At 43.4% G+C, this 19,546-nt stretch overlaps 1 protein-coding gene across 1 annotated transcript in view; it reads left to right on the top strand.

Annotated features, from left to right (window-relative positions):
* NELL2 (neural EGFL like 2) overlaps positions 1 to 19,546 on the top strand; it is a 290,204-nt gene that overhangs the window by 22,616 nt on the left and 248,042 nt on the right. The window contains exon 3 of the mRNA XM_006126494.4: positions 14,981 to 15,131. Coding sequence (XP_006126556.2) covers positions 14,981 to 15,131 — 151 coding nt within the window. The remainder of the gene's footprint in view (positions 1 to 14,980; positions 15,132 to 19,546) is intronic.

Genomic DNA, 19,546 nt, shown 5'->3' with positions numbered 1-19,546 from the left:
TTGGACGAGACTCAGACCAGTGGAAAGGAACAATTAGGAAAGGAGTTGGCAAAAGCAACTCAAATGGAATCCTGCTCCTGACCGAGGGTATTGAACATAGACTTATCACCATGAACACCCATTTTTGACAAAAAGACAAGTTCAAAACATTTTGGAGACACCCACATTCAAAGCACTGGCATCTTCTTGACTATGTCATTGTTCATGCTCGAGATAGTAGTGACATACTTCTCACAGGAGCAATGACAAGTGCTGATGACTGCTGGACTGATCATCAACTCATTCAATCCACAATGAAAATTAAGATCACCCCCAAATGGAGGCTGCAAAAGAAACAGATCAGGCACACGCTGAAGGTTCAAGCTCTGTAGAATCCCATTAAACATGACCACTTCCAAGCAGTCTTAGAAAAAAGTTTCCAGCAGAGTTTCAGGGAGAAACTGAGGAACATTAGAGCCAGCTGAAAGCAGTAATCATCAATACTTGTGAGGAAACCATTGGCTACCACATCAGAAGCCATCAGAACTGGTTTGATAAGAATGATACTGAAACTGAGCAGCTCATCAGTGAGAAGAAAATGGCATTTTGTGCTTGGCAGAATGATATAAATTGCAAGACAGAGAGAAGCCCTTGCTAAGGCGAAGACAGAAGTCCAATGTAAAACCAGAGAACTCAAATGGTGGACTGAGAGAGCGCAAGAACTCCAACATTTGGTGAATACCCATAATACACGTGGGCTGTGAATACCCATAATACACGTAGCAGCTGCTTTTCCGGAATAAGCTGCTAGCTGTCTACACTGGCCACTTGCTTTTCCGGCAAAGCAATGATGATCTAATGTAAAATTGTCATTGTTTTTCTGGAAAAACTATATTGCTCCCGTTCGGGCAAAAGTCCTTTTCCGGAAAAACTGTTCCGGAAAAGGGCCAGTGTAGACAGCACAGTAGTCTTTTCCGCAAAAAAGCCCCGATCGCGAAAATGACGATTGGGGCTTTTTTGCGGAAAAGCGCGTCTACATTGGCATGGACACTCTTCCGGAAAAAGTGCTTTTCCGGAAAAGCATCCTGCCAATGTAGACGTGCTTTTCCGGAAATTCTTATAACGGAAAAACTGTTCCGTTTTAAGCATTTCCGGAAAAGGGTGCCAGTGTAGACGTAGCCGTGGTTTCTTTAGTGCTATTAAGGCTGTTTGTTAGCCAGCTTGTCATGGCATGAACCCCCTTTGCTCAAAGGATGGAACCACACTTTTGAAGGATAATGTAGCCATTAATTTTTACTGGAAAGAACATTTTGAAGATCTTCTTAATAGTAATTCCTTGGTTGCAGATGAAGTTCTTGAGCAAATCCCCCAATGACCTTCTAGGGATGAGCTTGGAAATCCTCCCAATTTGTGTGAGGTATACACTGCCATCAAGCAAATGAAGAACAACAAGGCAGCAAGTCCAGATGGGATCCCTGCTGAAATCTTTAAAGATGGTGGACCAGAATTAATTTGGTACCTCAGCCTGCTTATCCTTAAAATCTGGATAATGGAGGAGATACCCAGTGAAATGAGGGATGCTCTGATTGTTACATTCTTTAAAAAAAAGGGGATAAAGCAGACCGTGGAAACTATTGTGGTATCTCTCTCCTTGCTGTTGCTGGCAAAGTTCTGGCACGGGTCCTTGCAACCCGTCTTCTGCCCCGTCAGAAGAAATTTTACCAGAATCACAGAGTGGTTTCCAATTATGTTGTGGAACTGCGGATATGATCTTCATTGCATGGCAGCTGCAAGAGAAGTGTTGGGAGCAAAACTGACCACTGTTTATGGCTTTTATTGATCTAACTAAAGTCTTTGACTCCGTGAATCTCCGTGCCCTTTGGACAGTACTTCTGAAGATTGTGTGTCCTGATAAACACCTCAATGTCCTAAAGTTGTTTCATGATAACATGAAAGCGATTGTTCTGAGCAGCACTGGCTTCCAGAGTGAACTTTTCAAATTTTTCAGAGTGAACTTTTCAAACAGGAGTCAAAGAGGGCTGTATCATTACCCCAACCATGTTTGTGGTCTTTATTAGAGTAATTTTCAACCTAATTGCTGGGAAGCTCTCAGCTGGCATTGAAATCATCTACAGAATGGCTGGAAAGCTGTTTAGGCTTAGCACACTGAAAGCTAAGAGTAAGATTTCCACTACATCTGTCGTGGAACTTCAGTATGCTGATGACAATGCAGTTTTTGCCCACTCTGAGAAAGATCTTCAGGCTATCGTGAATGTGTTTTACTGATGCTTATGTATGTCTTGGTCTTACCCTCAATATCAAGAAGACAAAAGTGCTCCATCAGCCCTCTCCAAATGAGGTAACATGTGCTCATCTATTAAAATCAACAGAGAGGCACTGGAGAATGTTGATCATTTTCTCTACTTTGGAAGTTATATTTCATCCAAGGCAGATATTGATGTAGAAATCCAACATCGTCTGAGCTGTGCCAGAACAGCTTTGCTCGTTTGTAGCACAAAATTTTTGAAGATCACGACATTCAAACAGACACCAAACTTCTTGTCTATCAAGCTGTCATTCTTCCAACACTATTGTTTAGGTCTGAAACCTGGACAACCTACAGACATCACTTGAAAGTCCTTGAGGGGTGTCACCAATGCTGCCTCTGCAAGATCTTGAAGTTCAAATGGGAAGACAGGCACACTAATATAAGTGTTCTAGAATAGGCAAAGAGCACCAGTATTGAGACAATGATCATCTGTCAGCAACTTTTTTGGACTAGTCACGTTGTTCGGATGCCAGACCATAGCCTCCCAAAATAGGCCCTGTTTCCTCAGCTGAAAAAGGATACTTTAATGTGGGAGGAAAACAGAAGCATTATAAGGAATTGCTAAAGGATAACTTGTTCAACATTTTTATTAATGATCTAGATAAGGGGATGGATTGCACCCTCAGCAAGTTTGCAGATGACACTAAGCTGGGGGAGAGGTAGATATGCTGGAAGGCGGGGATAGGGTCCAGAGTAACCTGGACAGATTAGAGGATTGGGCCAAAAGAAATCTGATGAGGTTCAACGAGAACAAGTGTAGAGTCCTGCACTAGGAACGGAAGAATCCCAAGCATTGTTACAGGCTGGGGACCAAATGGCTAAGCAGCAGTTCTGCAGAAAAGGACCTGGGGATTACAGTGGATGAGAAGCTTGATATGAGCCAACGGTGTGCCCTTGTAGCCAAGAAGGCTAATGGGATATTAGGGTGCATTAGGAGGAGCATTGCCAGCAGATCCAGAGAAGTGATTATTCCCCTTTATTCGGCTCTGGTGAGGCCACATCTGGAGTATTGTGTCCAGTTCTGGGCCCCCCACTATAGAAAGGATGTGGATGCATTGGAGAGGGTCCAGCGGAGAGTGATCAAAATGATTAGAGGGCTGGAGCGCATGACCTATGAGGAGAGACTGAGTGTATGTCTACACTACAGAGTTAGTTCGAACTAACTTAGTTCGAATTAGTTAATTCGAACTAAGCTAATTCAAACTAACGCGTCTAGAACTAAAAACTAGTTCAAATTAGCATTTTGCTAATTCGAACTAGCATGTCCACATTAAGTGGACCCTGAACAGGGCTTAAGGATGGCCGGAAGCAGTGCCGGCAGGGCATCAGAGGAGGACTTAGAGCGTGGAGATGCTGTCTCAGGCTAGCCGAGGGCTGCGCTTAAAGGGACCCGACCCCCCCCCCCCCGGACAGACAGTTCTCAGGGGTGCCCCGCTTGCAAACCAGTCCTGGCTTGGAGTGCCCGGAGTGCCCACACTGGGCACATCACAGCACTCGGCCATCAGACCGGCTGCACTTGCCGCAGGCTGCCATCTGGGGAGAGGGGGCAATTGGGGGGGGCTGCAGGAGAGCTTCCACCCCCAGAAGCCCGCAGAGCCAGCCCAATCCTCCCCATCGGGGGCTCGTACCCCATTCCTCCCTCACCTCCTTCCACTTACCCTTCCCTAGCCCCCCTTCCTGATGTACAAAATAAAGATAACGTTTCTTCCAACATTGACTCTGTCTTTATTGAACAAAACTGGGGGAGACTGGGAAAAGGAGGTGGGAGAGGCGAAGAGAAAGGCTGGGAGAGGGGAGGGCAACTAACATGATCAGGGGTTGGAAACAGGTCCCAGATGAAGAGAGGCTACAGAGACTGGGACTGTTCAGCTTAGAAAAGAGGAGATGGAGTGGGGACAGGATAGAGGTCTCTAAAAGCAGGGGTTGGGTGGAGAGGGTGCATTCATAAAAGTTCTTCATGAGTTCCCATAAAGGAGGACTAGAGGACACCAAAGGAAAGGACTGGGTAGCAGGCTTCAAACTAGTAAGAGAAAGTTGTTCTTCTTCCCAAAGCAAATAGTTAACCTGTGGAACTCCTTGCTGCAGGAGGCTGTGAAGGCTACAACTAGAACAGAGTTTAAAGGGAAGTGAGATCAAGTCATGGAGGTTGGGTCCATGGAGTAGTCTTAGCCACGGGGTAGAAGTGGTGTCCCTGCCCAAAGTTTGTGGAAGGCTGGAGAGGGATGGCATGAGACAAATGGCTTGGTCACTGTCTTCGGTCCATCCCCTCCAGGGTCCCTAGGGTTGGCCGCTGTCGGCAGTCAGGCTACTGGGCTAGATGGACCTTTGGTCTGACCCAGTACGGCCATTGTAAGCTCAGGGCTCAGGGTCGGGGGTCTCAGTGGACCCCCTTGATTTTCATGCACACCTGCTCCTGGGTGGCCAGGCTGGCAGCTCTCCTGCCCTAGACGGCCACTTTCCTGTGCCTAGTGCGGAGATCGTGGACGAGGTCCACGATGTCTGCACTAGCCCAGGAAGGTGCCCGCCTTTTGCGGTCCCGGGCAAGCTCCCGGGAGCCGCCAGCCTGGTCCCGGGAAGAGGGGGTGGGCTGGGGGACATCGGGTGGGTGGCTCTGCCGTGCCAGGTGCAGGGTCTGCTGGCTGGGTGCTGGCAGGCTTGCACCTGGCAGGGGCACCATAGCCAGCCCATGCCCCTTTAAGGGGTCCGGGGCCGGGAGGGGGGCAGACGAGTTTCCCTGGTGTTGGCCAGAGTGGCCACCAGGGAAAGCTGGGGAGGGCTAGCCTCCCGCTAGTTCGAATTAAGGGGCTACACACCCCTTAATTCGAACTAGTAAGTTCGAACTAGGCTTAATCCTCGTAAAATGAGGTTTTCCTAGTTCGAACTAAGCGCTCCGCTAGTTCGATTTAAGTTCGAACTAGTGGAGCGCTAGTGTAGCGCCTATGAATGTTAGTTCGAACTATCGTCCGTTAGTTTGAACTAACATTGTAGTGTAGACATACCCTGAGGGATTTGGGTATGTTTAGTCTGCAGAAGAGAAGAGTGAGGGGGGATTTGATGATAGCCTTCAATTTCCTGAAGGGAGGTTCCAAAGGGGATGGAGAGAGGATGTTCACAGTAGTGACGGATGGCAGAACAAGGAGTGATGGTCTCAAGTTACAGCAGGAGAGGTCTAGGTTGGACATTAGGAAAAACTATTTCATTAGGAGGGTGGTGAAGCACTGAAATGGGTTACCTAGGGTGGTGGTGGAATCTCCATCCCTAGAGGTTTTTAAGTCTCTGCTTGACAAAGGCTTGGCTGAGTTGATTTAGTTGAGATTGGTCCTATCTTGGTCAGGGGGCTGGACTTGATGACCTCCTGAGGTCTCTTCCAGCTCTATGATTCTATGAGTCAAAGATGTGCACCATTGACATTGACACTTGGGAGACACTTGCCCAGGATCACTCAAAATGGAGTCAAGAACTATGCAATGGCTTCCTGCATTTTGAATTTGCCCACTGACGTGCTGAAGAGGAGAAGAGGTGCAGGAGGAAGGGGAGACTGGCTTCTAGTCATGGTCAACAGCTTCCTGCTGTACCTGGAAACATCTGTCCTCACTGTAATAGAACTTGTGGTTCAAAGATCGGCCTTATCAGCCACCTGAGTGTCCACAACTCCCATGGAAGATGATCATTCTGAGCAATGAGTGATCTCCCACCATTTTTTGAATACACAAATCTACATTGCAGCCCTAAACAGATGTCTATTCCCTCTCTACACCGAGATTGATTTGTGTGCACACTGGAGCTATTGTTGAGAAGTGCCAACCATAGAAAAGGTTAGTGTATATTACGTGACCTAAATTAGGTGTGCAATTGTCAAGTTTTACACATGAAGCACAAGTAGATATTTTTTCCAAATGTAGTGTAGACCATCAAGTTTTACCTACAAGTATCAAAGTAAATTGAAGTTGTTTTAGAGGATATCTCTTTGTGGACTGCACATCAAGAACTTGGCTGACGTTCAGAGTAGAGAAAGCTGCAAAACAGGATGATTGGAACTTCACCATATGTTGGAGAACAAATTGAAATTTCTCCCTTGCTTTTATCTGATGTAGTTATTTGGCTTCAGTACACTTTTTTTTAGTTTTGCTGTTTTTCATTTTAGCTGTTATTGATGCCTAAGTTTTCACTTTTTTCTGGTAAAAAAATAGTCAACCACAACCAGTGGACCTTTTTTTGAAACATAATGAAATCTTAGTCCCATTGAAATAAATTGGAGTTTTTCCATTGATTTTAATGGTGTCAAAAGATCATCCTATATATATTAGGCTCATAGGGACCATCATGATCATTTAGCTGCATATTGCAAGTTACAGAACCACACTCACTAACTGCTGTAATAGATCCCTAACCTATGGCTAAGTTACTGATATCCTCAAATAATGTTTAAAGACTTCAAGTTATAGAAAACACACCATTTACACTAGTTTAAACTTGTGACTGACCAGTTCCTCAAGCTGCAGAGGAAGGTGAAAACCTTCAAGGGTTTCTATCAATGTGACCCAGGGGACAATCCCCAGCCCCAACTCAGGTGAATAGGGCATTCATCAAGACCCTGCTGCAGCCACATGGGAAAGAATTCCGTCCTGTAACTCAGAACTCCCTCCCATCTAGTATCCCATCAATAGCCATTGGAGTTATTTGGTGCTAGTGTACCCATACATATAGTGGGTGTGGTTCACTGCCACATGTAGTGGTACTTAGAACACTTATAGTGAGAGCTAAAAATGAGTAAGCTCTACCACCTAAGATGAGAGCCCCCAGGCTTTTTAGCTCAAGCTGTAGAGGCTCCTACCTTGAGGTCCCAGGTTCAAATTAAGGATGTTAAAATGTGGTTAATTGACTAGTCAATAGGCACTTCTGCATTCCTCTTTTGAAATGTACAAGAGCCCCAATGCGGGCTCTTGTGCATTTCAAAGCCATGGAGGCCGGGGTCAGTGGGGGACTCACAGTCCCCTGTTGACCCCGGGCTCCATGCTATGGGATCCCTTGCCCCTTTGAATCACGCAGAAGTGGTGGTTTCAAAGGGGCAGCAGCCGTGCAGCTAATCAGCGGAGAGACTCTGGCTGTGCCTGTGGCCAAGAGAGGCCTACATAAACCTGCCCAGGGGGAACTGTGAGTAACTGGGTTCTTTGGGAAAGTGCTGCTTGGGACAGACCTCAGAGAATAGACTGACTCTGGGTCCAAAGAGAGGCAGAGTGACTAGCCCAGTGAACCAGAGATGCTGGCACTTGACGGGGCCTGCTCCAGTGTCAGAGGGATTTTGCAGCTGGCTGCTCAGTGTGGACTAACACACACAGAACACAATGCTGTCTCCACTCCAGCTGCAGACCTTCAAACGCACCCACACAATCATCTGGGACTCTGAATCCAGAGGAGTGCACACTCTGGGGCGGGATAAATGGTGGCAGTGCAAATGTCAGATAAGCTTCCTTTCTTTTTGTGTGCTTTTTAATTGATGTTGTTCACTTTTAATCCGTTAAACCTGGTTTCTTTAAGTTAAGTAAAGGTGTGTTAATTCTAATGTAATTAATTAGATTTATCTTATTTAGTTAGTTCTAGGTTATTATTGGATTTCATTACAATCATTGTTACAATAGTCAGGGTCGGATGAGAGTTTTGCGGGGCCCAGGGCAGTACAATTTCGCGGGGCCCCCCCCTTTGGAGAGAAAATAGAAAAAAGGCGGCAAATACGCAAATTGAAGGCTATTTTTCATATTAAATGTGAATTGGGTAAATTTGATAGAAACTTAATTTAGTAGGATAATTTTTATTTTAATTATATTGTAATTCATTCTTAAACACAATTCTGCATTAATAATTAAACATTTTAATTTGTATTTAAGTCTACTATAGCTGTTTAGCTCTTTTGGCAGCACATTCTTCAATTATGTCAGTAAAGTCCATTTCTTTACACAGGTCGTTTTCAATCGATAAAATCGAAAGACCTACAAAATGCTCCTGGATCACAGTAGATTCTCTTTGACTGCCCATGGCTGGTATTTGCCGTGCAGCGTTGGGTGTTCGGCAGTCATTGGGACTTGCAGGGGCGAGGTGGAGTGTGGGTGTTGGGCCTTGGGGGGCCAGGCAGCATTAGGTGTTGGGATTTGGGGGGGACAGGCAGTGTGTGGGTGCTGGGATTTGGGCGGCAGGCAGTGTGTGGGTACTTGGGTTGGGGGGCAGGCAGGGTGTGGCTACGTGGAAGATGGCACACAGATGGGCCATAGGGAGAACCAGCGGGCAGGGGTGTCTGACTCATCAGACAGGCCAAAATTACTATTTCAGCCTCTCGAACAGCTCCTGGCTGGGCGGGGGCAGCTGACAACTCCCCCTGCTCCCAGGGATGTGTGTGTGTGGGGGGGGGGGGGGGCGCTGTCTGTGGAGCTGGGTTGCGCTGCACCCACGAGTGGGGGAGGTGGTAACTGGCGGGAGGAGACAGGGTCTCCCTGGCAGGCGGGTCGCTCTGCCCCCGGGCGTGGCGGGAAAAGGGTCTAGGCTCCCCTCGGGGAAGAGACCGCGCCATCCCCAGCCTCTCTCTGGGCGGGGCAGGAGGGTGGGGCAGCGGGATACCCGGGCACCATGGCCAGGTGTCGCCCTTGCCTCCATAGCAATGAGCCGCCACCGCGTACATGCCACAGGCTAACAAAGCCGCTCGTGGACACGCAGCGAAGGGCAGCGGCGGAGGCGGCTCCAGCAGGTAAGGGCAGCAACGACAGATATACGGCAGGGCGAGCGGGGCTGGCGCGGGGCCTATTGAAGCGCGGGGCCCGGGGCAGTCGCCCCGCTCGCTCGCTCTGCTCTATATCCGCCGCTGACAATAGTGAGAGTCATGAATTTGAATTCACAGTATTACACTTGAGACTCTGCTGTTATTTCAACCTTGTAAAGATTCTGCATGTTGATTGGCTTGCCATTCTACCTCATTTACCAAAAGAACCTGAGCCTGCATATCAGCTAGTTAGGATAAAGAACAATGTAAAGCAAATATAGTGCTGAATATCTGTGTCCTTTGCAGACAAAAGAATTAAAAATCTTCAGTCAAAAGGTTCTTCCTCAAAGACTGTAATAATAAGAAGAAATGACACAATGCGAATATGTGTTTATGTTCTATTATGTTCCACAATGCATTGGAAAATGGTACAAAATCAAACTAGCCTTATTACATTCACAGTACTGTTATACCTTTCAGTGCTCCTCCTCCTCCTCTCACAAGCCACTAGAATTTAATTCAGATAGTTCAGCACATCTTCACTTAGGTACAGAATTGATTTATAGCTATTAAAAGCTGATTGTATGCACATTATGCTGAAAATGCAGAGCTTGAATCATTAGCAAGTGTTCCTTAAAGGACTTTTCTGCAAGATTTCTCTTTCAACAGTTAAGTACATATTGTAAGTTTAGCTCCAGATAGGGGGGGAAAAACCCTGAACAATTGAAGACATACCATCTGTTAGGCGTGGCTACCTATTTATTTTAATAAGTATCTATTTTTATCTTAGCCAAGAGAGTATCTGCAATAGGTTATTATTTCTTAAACATTTTGTATGCAGTTGTATGGTATTTCTGATGGGTGGTCAGATGGGCTTCAGTACTTCAGTTATAGAGCAGAAATAGCATCTGTACATATCATGGCTGTGATTCTAAGGGACCCTGAATATCTTCTGTGAAGAAAAGAGCTCTATTGTTAACATTGCTCTTGTGTGAGAGTTAAGGTTGCTCAGCATCTTGTAGGGTGGGCCCTACAGTAATATGTCACTTAGCCCCAACATTGTATTGCACTTGGTTTTGGGAGAAAAGGCATTAAGCTATTTATTTAATAAATTGCCATTCTTATTGACCAGGATTAAGACTGTACATTTAAAAAAAACTGCTAACTGCATCTTTTTTGATACTTTTTACAACTGAGCTGTCTCAAATCTACTAATAAAACTTTCTCCATGGGCATTATTACCTTTACCACAGGACATTGTCATGCTGCAGCTGCTAAGCAGAACAATCTCAGACATGTAGCAGACTATGAAATTTAATCTTTTGTTTTTTTTCTCATTGTCACTATACAGTTTATTCTTATGGAATATACAAACTGAGTGACAACACTTTTGGATTTTGAATTATTATGAAGGGTCTAAATCTCTCACATGCATTTGTAGTATTATAGTAAAGTTAAACCTTCTGTTCAGGTATCTCTGTCAGAAGTAATTTTCTAATACAAATGGATAGCCTTAGAGTTATATATTTTGGGGTTCCAAATGCTAGTGATTTATTAAATCACAATTTATTAATCTGGATTACACCAGAGGGAGCATTATTCTAAGACAGTAGTTTTTAGCCTTTTTCATTTGCAGACAGGGGCAGATGAGGATTTTGCGGGGCCCAGGGCAGCACAATTTCGCAGGGCTCCCCCTTTGCCACGGCGCATGCGCAGGGCTTCTTGAAGCGCGGGGGCCGGGGTGGCCGCCCCGCTCACCCTGCCCTATATCCGTCACTGTTTGCAGACACCTAAAAAATTTTGAATTTTGAACAGGATGTTTTTTGAAATCTTAGACCGGGGTGGGGAACCTTTTTTGGGTCAGGGGCCACTGACGTATAGAAAAGTCATGTGGGGGCCACACACAAGAGAGAAGCAAAAAACCCCAAAAACCGACGGAGAAGGAGAAAAGCACTCCCCACATTCCTCTTTTACACCAGAGACTGGCGGGGGGGGGGGGGGGGGGGGAGGGCAGCCTATTGGATTTTGTGTGCTCCAGCCCTTCAGTGGGACAGTGAGGAGAGCTAGAGCACCAATGTAGGCTTCCCAATGCAGGGAGGGCTCCTGAGCCTGGGGGGCTAGATTCAGTCAAGTGGAGGCCACATCCAGCCCCTGGGTCTTAGGTTTCCCATCCCTGTCTTAGATTTAGATGTGGACAGCCAGTGGTCTATTATTTACAGATTGAAAACTTCTGTTCTAAGAAATTTGGGGATTGTGAACATATCTGAAAAGGTGTAAATAATAAGGGGTTTTCATTAACTCATAAAAATTTACTTTGTCAGGTATCAAAATTAACTGTGTATTAACATTTATTCAGCATGGTAGGTATTCTATCAAACACTGACTTTTTGGTATTTTAAGGGTAATCTAAATAAAAGATTTGCCTTATTGTATTAGAGAACTGGTCCTATTAGGTCCAGTACCCCTAATGCCTTTAGGGTGCTATGAAAACTCCACTGGCCAATTTTGCCATACTGTCCATGGAATGGCAGTCCTTCTCCACTCCCGCTGTGCTCAGTATATACTGTGTTTTGTGAGACCTGATTACTTATACATTAGTTTCCAAAAGAACACTCAATTTCTCTAGTATAATGAGCACAAGCAGACCTGCCTGGAGTAATGGTGCTTGGTGACCAGGAGATTGGCAGTATCATATTCAGGGAATTAAATTTGATTTTTCTCTCTCTCATGTGTTGGAATTCAGAGCATCCTAATGTGCATCCTAATTGCAAAAAATGTGCAATAGCACAAAGATCCAAAGGTGAAAAGTCCAAAGCTGAATTTAATATTCAAGTATAAAGTTGTGATGAAACCCTATAAAGGTTGGCTGCAACTCTTGTACAATAATGTGCCTAAATCTTGAAACATTACCATCGTTTGTTTAATAAATTAAATTTAGATTCCAAAGAAAATTTCTATCTATTTCAAGTGAATAGAACAGTTGTTCTCTGGTTTTAACTCACTTGGGACTTACTTTCTTCTTCTACCCACTCTGAGTTGTCACTTACTCCACTACTTTGAGACTTCTTGGACCATAAGCTTTTCAGTGTGGAGATTCTTGTTTAATATTTGTATTAACTCGGAGCTGAATTCTTGGACCAGGATCCCACTGTGTTTGGCATTATAGAAACATAGAGGCTACGGCTACACTATGGCTATGTCTACACTGGCGCGATCTTGAGCTAGAGCTATGCAAATGAGGCTAAGCGTGGAATATCTTCGAGCCTCATTTGCATATCTAATGAGCCGCCATTTTTGCAGAAGAGGCTCTTGCGCAAGAAGAAGCTGTCTACACTGCCCCTTCTTGTGCAATAAAAGCCACCTTGCGCAATGCTGTTATTCCTGAAAATAATCAGCATATTCAGGAATGAGGCTCAGCAATATTCCACACTTAGCCTCATTTGCATAGCTCTGGCACAAGATCGCTCCTGGTGCCTTGGCTGGCCCCCGTGTGGCAGAGCTGGGTGGCAGAGCTGGCAAAGCTGCTTCTGCCTCGTGGCCTCTGCAGGCTGTGTCTGCCTTTAAGGGGGCTCGGGTTACCAGGAAGTCCGGGAGCTGCCTGCAGGTACTGAGCGTCCAAGCGGCCACAAGGGCTTTTTTCTGTTTAGACTGCTTTTGCGCAAAATGTCTTGGCTGCCTGTCTACACTAGCCTCTTGCACAAGAACAGTTGTGCAAGATGGCTTCTTCCTGAGCGGGAGCATCAGAGTATTTGCGCAAGAAGCACTGACTTCATACATTAGAACATCAGTGTTCTTGCGCAAGAACTCGCGGCCAGTGTAGACAGGCAACAAGTTTTTGCGCAAAAGCAAGTGCTTTTGCGCAAAATCATGCCAATGTAGATATAGCCTCACTGCTTGTGTTTTTCTGCATCTTGATAGATGCTTCTGTTAGCTTAACCTTAGACTGAGTTTTGTTTCTAGTTCTTCAGTCTTATCCTGCATTTCCTGTATTATACCCTATACTCTCAGTGCATTTAGGAGGAATTTTGTGTGCACTAAGAATTCGTGATATTGGATGGCAGTCCCGTGTGTGCCTTTTCTTTTCCCATCTCTATCTGTTGGAAATAAATTGTTTATATTGCTAGAAACTGTTAATGCAGTTAAACCATCTTGTAGCATGCAAAACTATGTCATTCCACTCTGCTAGTGTCCCATGGCTAAAAATGAACATTTTGATGTAATTTGACTTGAGTTGCTTCATAATTTATTAATAGTTTCATTAAAATACCATGGATGTCTGCTATATAAAGGGTGTTATATAAACCACAATAGAAAATCCAAAAACCATAAAGGCATTTTAAAGGAAACTTTCTGGCTTTTGTGTCTACCATCTCAAAGAAAATACGACCAAATTTTAGTGCTGATGTAAAAACCTGGATGAGTTGGCTCAGATTTCTCCAGGTTATAAATTTCTGCATTCCCTCTATCCACATTTATAAAGTCTTTCTTTTCAAAATAATAAACATGTTTGTTTAGGGATGCAGTGTACCATTTTCTGTAGGTACTTATTAAAGCTTAAAACGGGTGGGAAACCTCAGGCCCGAGGCCAGATGCTTGCCTGGATCTGGCCCCCAAGGATCAGGGATCCCCACCACATTGGGGAGCCTGGTCTGGTACTCCAGCCCCCTTGCTACTCACCCACAGGGCTGGAGTATACAAAATCTACTAACCGGTCCTCCCCTAGGCTCAGGTGTGTGAGGGGAATGAGAAGATGACTTTTTCCTTCTCAGTCAGGGGCAGGGGCTTCTCCCTTTTGCTTATCACTTGTGTGCAGCCCCTGACTGATTTTTCTGTGGGTCAGCGGCCCCTGACTCAAAAATAGGCTCCCCACCCCTGTCTTAATACATGTTTCCAGAATAACGATATAAGCTTGTTGTGAGCTCAGCCAGTGTTACCGGCTGAGAAGTCAGCATTTACATTACAGTTGGCTGTTTACTGTTGATGACATTGCATTAGTGCTGGTTGCTCAAATTGCAATGACAGGAAACTTATGAATTGATTTAGATTTTACATGGTTGATTAAACACTCTGATGAATTTATTCTCTATATAAAATACATCTCTTCAGTATTTTCCTAGCATAATGCATTATGAAAAATCTGGGAATTGTTTCCTCATTTTGATCATGTGACATAAATATGGCTCTGTAGGATTCAAAGTTGTGCTCTGCTAATTATATGTGCAGATTAGAATGAAGATCTAGTCTACCCTGTACTGTTGTTTGTGTTTCAATTTTTTTTAACTAGTTCATTTTTACAATTCGTCTCTGGCAAGCAAAAGCATACACTCACAGATGTAAAAAGCAGCTGTAGCAGCAAAAATCACAACATTCATTTTGGTGAGCTTTACACGTTGAAAGGTTTTTGAAAGTTGTTGTGTTTTTAATCTATTGATAGTAAACCTTTTAAATTGAGTAAACCTTCTGTAAAGAGCTCATGATTTTTTAAACAAAATAAATTATCTTTTGATACTAGGCAGGCTTGTTTTTGTAGAAGCTATAAGATCAGCGTTCATGTGTCATACCACAGCTTAGGCTCATATACAGTGTTAACACCCTATGTGGTAAAGTGCAGGATAGCTGCATTGTTAGAGCTGCCATACTTTGGATGAGTTATTAAAGGTACCATCTGTCAATCTATGGATGAAATAAAAGAGCCTAAGGCACTTTCTTAAAAAGAACAGGGGATAGCACTTGCGTCTTAGAAAATACATTCTCTTCATTTAAAACGGGTCTGCTGTCCAGAGCTGTGTGTAAGATACTATTGCCCATAATATGATGCTGTTCTTGCTTGTTTGTCCACTTTACTAATATGGAACTCATTATTTTGGAATGAGCGGATGCTATAAAAATCCCAATACTATTTTCAATTATTTTCTTTTTTTTAGATACTTCAAGAAATGTAAAAGCATCCTCAGAAACAGCTGAAGTCTTTTTTCAGAAGTTAAGAAATAAATATGAATTCACAGTTTTGGTGACTCTAAAACAAGCCCATTTAAATTCAGGTGTTATTCTTTCTATTCATCATTTAGATCACAGGTAAGTACCGCCACTTGTATTACCTATACTATTGGTAAACTACTACATACAGCTACATGCCTTTAATTAAATCAGAAAAATAAGCTAAAGGAAACAAAGGTAAGATCTGTTGAGCAGAAGATCATTTTGAAGCAGCTATAGTGTAAGGCAACTCTCACTATGCAAATTCATAGATATTTACAAATCTAAATCTGCCAACAGAATGTGGAACCACTGTGTCTTGTTAAATGTCTCCTGCTGCTAAGGGCATAAAAAGCCATTTCGCTGTTGTTGGTCATAACTTTATGTGCCATATACCCAAATGGTGTAAATCAGCATAGCTCCATTGTAGTCAATAGAGCTATATCAATTTACATGAGCTCTGGATCCACACTATAACTGTGATACTTAACAAGCTAGCTGCCTCGTAAGTCTCTAAAGATTGTAAAAACTTCCTGTTTGTTATGGACATACTCCTATAAAAACTAACACAGTGGTTTGTAAAGAACATCTTTTAGGTTTGAAAGACTAAAGTAAATGACATTGAGCATTTGAGGTTTAATTCTTTCTGATTGGATAATCACTGTTTGAGAAAAGGAAGAAAATTCCTTATATTTTCTGTATCAGTTATAGTTACTAAAGCCAGCAAGTTCTGTTAAAATGGAAGAAGGAATTTACAAAACCTGTAATTTTTTTTCTGAATAAATTAGTCATCACCCTGGTAACAGACCTTCTTTCTCTTCAGTTTGTAGACCATTAGTTTCTTTTTCTGATACATTACTGTAATATTTTCCTTCTTGATAGTTGCGCTACTAAATGAAACAGTTGTATGTATGATTTTAAAGAGGCTGATTATAAAATAAACTCTTTCATAAAAGGACTACTATTATTGGAAAACCAGTATATTACTAGATATAAGAAAACAGATTTCAGTATCATAAGGGCAATTCTCCTTCCCCTTCTTTTCAAACATTTACCCAAAACTTGGAACTAATTTGAAGTTTACATTTTTTTATTAACTACCCATCTCTCCCATTGTAGCAGGACCAGCTGTCTCCTGAGTGCCTCCTCCTGGTCTGGGGTAGCTCTGTGATGCCAGACCTTAATTTTCCTTCTCAGATACCCCAAGGACTGTATGGCAGGTTCTTTTGCTTCAATAATATACTGCCTCCCCTCTTCCTGACTCTTCGGTTTTATTAACTCCTCATATATCACGTTCATCATTAGTTTGTAAAATTTCTCTGAGTAGCAATAATAACTTATGTTTGTTTGGGAGGTGCTCAGCTCATCTTTGGATAACTAAGTAATAACAATAATGAAAAGGATGTGCTAGTTCATGTAGGCCAGCCAGTGAAGGATAATAAGATGATCAGTAACAATTACACAGATATGTCAAGAACATATAGAAAAAACGGATAGCTTTCTTTGACAGATAACAAGCATTTTGAATAAGGGGAAGTGTAGATTTGGTATATCTTGAATTTAATAAGGCTTTTAGTTCTGTTTCACTTGACCCCATAAACAAATAAGGACTCAGATGGAGCTAATACAAAGTGGTTATATAACTGGTGGGAAAAGAGTTCCCAGACAGTAGTTATCAGTGGTTCACAGTCAAGCTGGAAGAGCGTAACAAGTGGAGAACCAAAGGGATCAATTCTGGGTCTGGCTGTGTTCAATATCTTCACCAATGACTTGGTGACAATATTGAACCCACCCCACCCCACCCCAGTGGTTCTCAACTTGTGGGTTAGTATCTTAGAATCATAGAATACTAGAGCTGTAAGGGACCTTGAGATCATCAAGTCCAGTCCCCTGCCCTCGCGGCAAGACTAAGCACTGTCTAGATCATCCCTGATAGATATCTGTCTAACCTGCTCTTAAATATTTCCAGTGATGGAGATTCCACAAACTGCCTTGGCAATTTATTCCAGTGTGTAATCACCTTGCTGCAATTTAAACCCATTGCTTCTTATCCTGTCATCAGAGGCCAAGGAGAACAATTTTTCTCCCTCCTCCTTGTATCACCCTTTTAGTTGCTTGAAAACTGCTATCACATGCCCTCTCAGTCTTCTCGTTTCTAAACTAAACAAGCCCAGTTTTTTCAGTCTTCCCTTATAGGTCATATTTTCTAGACATTGAATCATTTTTGTTGCTCTTCCCTTGACCTTCTCCAATTTCTCCACATCTTTCTTGAAATGTGATGCCCAGAACACTATACTCCAGTTGAGGTCTAATCAGTGCAGAGTAGAGCAGAAGAATGACTTCTCGTGTCTTGCTCACAGCACTCCTGTTAATGCATTCCAAAATCATGTTTGCTTTTTTTTTTTTTCAACAGTGACATTATTGACTCATATTTGGCTTGTGGTCCACTATGTCCTCTAGATCCCTTTCTGCCGTACTCCTTCCTAGACACTGACTTCCCATTGTGTATGTGTAAAATGGATTGTTCTTTCCTAAGTGGAGTACTTTGCATTTGTCCTTGTTAAACTTCATCCTATTTACCTCAGACCATTTCTCTAGTTTGTCCAGATCATTTTGAATTATGACCCCATCCTCCAAAACATTTGCAACCCCTCCCAGCTTGGTATCATCTGCACACTTAATATTCCCCTGGGCAGTGGGCTTTAGGCTTTGGTCCCCCTGTCAGGAGATTATGTAGTAATTTTTGTTGTCAGCTGTTCATGGCTCTTTGAGCTCTGGGAAGAAGAGGAGTAGGGATGGAGCGTGAATCAGTGGATTCACAGTGCTGTGAAAGTGCTGAGAGGAATAGGAAGTGCAGGGCTCCGGTGCGCCAGAGGCATGAGGAAAGGGGGCAGAGATCGGGTGGAACCCCAGTGGGCCGCAGGTTGCCCACCACCGGCAATCATGCATCCCACTGAGACCAAGGAGGGCCACTCACATGGCCCACTCACTAGTCTTGGTTGCCTGTCGTTGGTGTAGCCACAGTGACATCAATAGAGAGATGTTTCTTTACATGATTGCAGATCTGCCCCAATCATTCATTACCATTTTATTTTTAATTTAGGTATTTTTGATGATTTCCTTGATTTATTCCATCATATCAAGTTCAGTGTTTTCACTTTTTCTTTTCTCTTTTGCCAGTACAGTTTTATCAGACATTACTACTTAGGACTTCCAGAGTGGGTCTAGTCTAGCAAGGTGCTGCTTACTTCCTGAGAGATGCTGACTGCACTCATCTACTGTTGAACAGTATGAAAACTGATGGCACTCCGCACCTGACAAGATCATTCCCACTCTTGGACCTCCATGCTGCAGTTGGATTCATGAGGATGAATCCTTAATCCCACACAATTCCATTGACATCAGTGAGCCTTCACACAGACACAAAACTCTGTGGCTGTGTCTACACTGGCATGAATTTCCGGAACTGCTTAAAACGGAATACTATTCCGTTTTACGTTTTTCCGGAAAAGGAGCGTCTACATTGGCAGGCTGCTTTTCCTGAAAAGCCCTTTTTCTGGAAAAGCATCTGTGGCCAACGTAGACACGCTTTTCCGGAAAAGAGCCCCGATTGTCATTTTCGCGATCGGGGCTTTTTTCCGGAAAAGACTACTGGGCTGTCTACACTGGCCCTTTTCCGGAACAGTGTTCCGGAATAAGGACTTATGCCCGAGCGGGAGCAGCGTAGCTTTTCCGGAATAGTGGCTGATTTTGTACAGTAGAGCGTCGTTGCTTTTCCGGAAATTCAAGGGCCAGTGTAGACAGCTAGCAGTTTATTCCGGAAAAGCGGCTGATTTTCCAGAATAAGTGGCCCAGTGTAGACACAGCCTGCCTGTGTGGATCTGAATGTGGGAGCAGAGACATGGATACTTGATGTAGTTGTCATGTGGTGGCTGTTGCCATATAAGGTTCTAATCACAGCTTCCAGAGGGATGCATTAGGAATATGGTCATCTTCTGTTTTGGCAGTTAAAGGGAATGACATGCTTTTATTTTTCTTTTAGCTGGTAATTAAAGTTCTCAGGATTAAAATTTCTTCCTTCTCCTTCTGTTGTGACTGTGTTTTGTCTAATATTTTTTACTTTCAAGTTGGTTTATGGTGATTTAAAAGTGAAAATATCTATAAATCTGTTAGCTGTTACTTTCTAATCGCCCTATTTGTGCCTACAGTAGTCCCTCTCCTCCCCATTGACCTGAAATGACTGGGGAGTTCAGAAAATGGTGATCTTTTCTTGGGAAAAGCTCTTTTAGTGTGAGTAAATCAGAATTTTGTAATAATAATCATATAGCTGATTTTCAGGCAGCTAAATACCTATCTTTGGGAAAATTCATACATTTCAGTTACAAATGCTGCTTTTAATTGAGGAAATCAGCTAGACTGTACATGTAATGCTGGAAATTGACTTTATTTTACAATAAGGCTAAATATTTTGAATGTTGAGATTAAAGTTGTTGTCACCTTCTTACACATAGCAA

The sequence above is a fragment of the Pelodiscus sinensis genome, chromosome 1 (assembly GCF_049634645.1).
Source record: "Pelodiscus sinensis isolate JC-2024 chromosome 1, ASM4963464v1, whole genome shotgun sequence".
In the NCBI taxonomy this organism is placed as follows: Eukaryota; Metazoa; Chordata; order Testudines; family Trionychidae; genus Pelodiscus; species Pelodiscus sinensis.
Note: the sequence above shows the minus strand (reverse complement) of the source record. Positions and strands in the feature narration are given on the sequence as shown.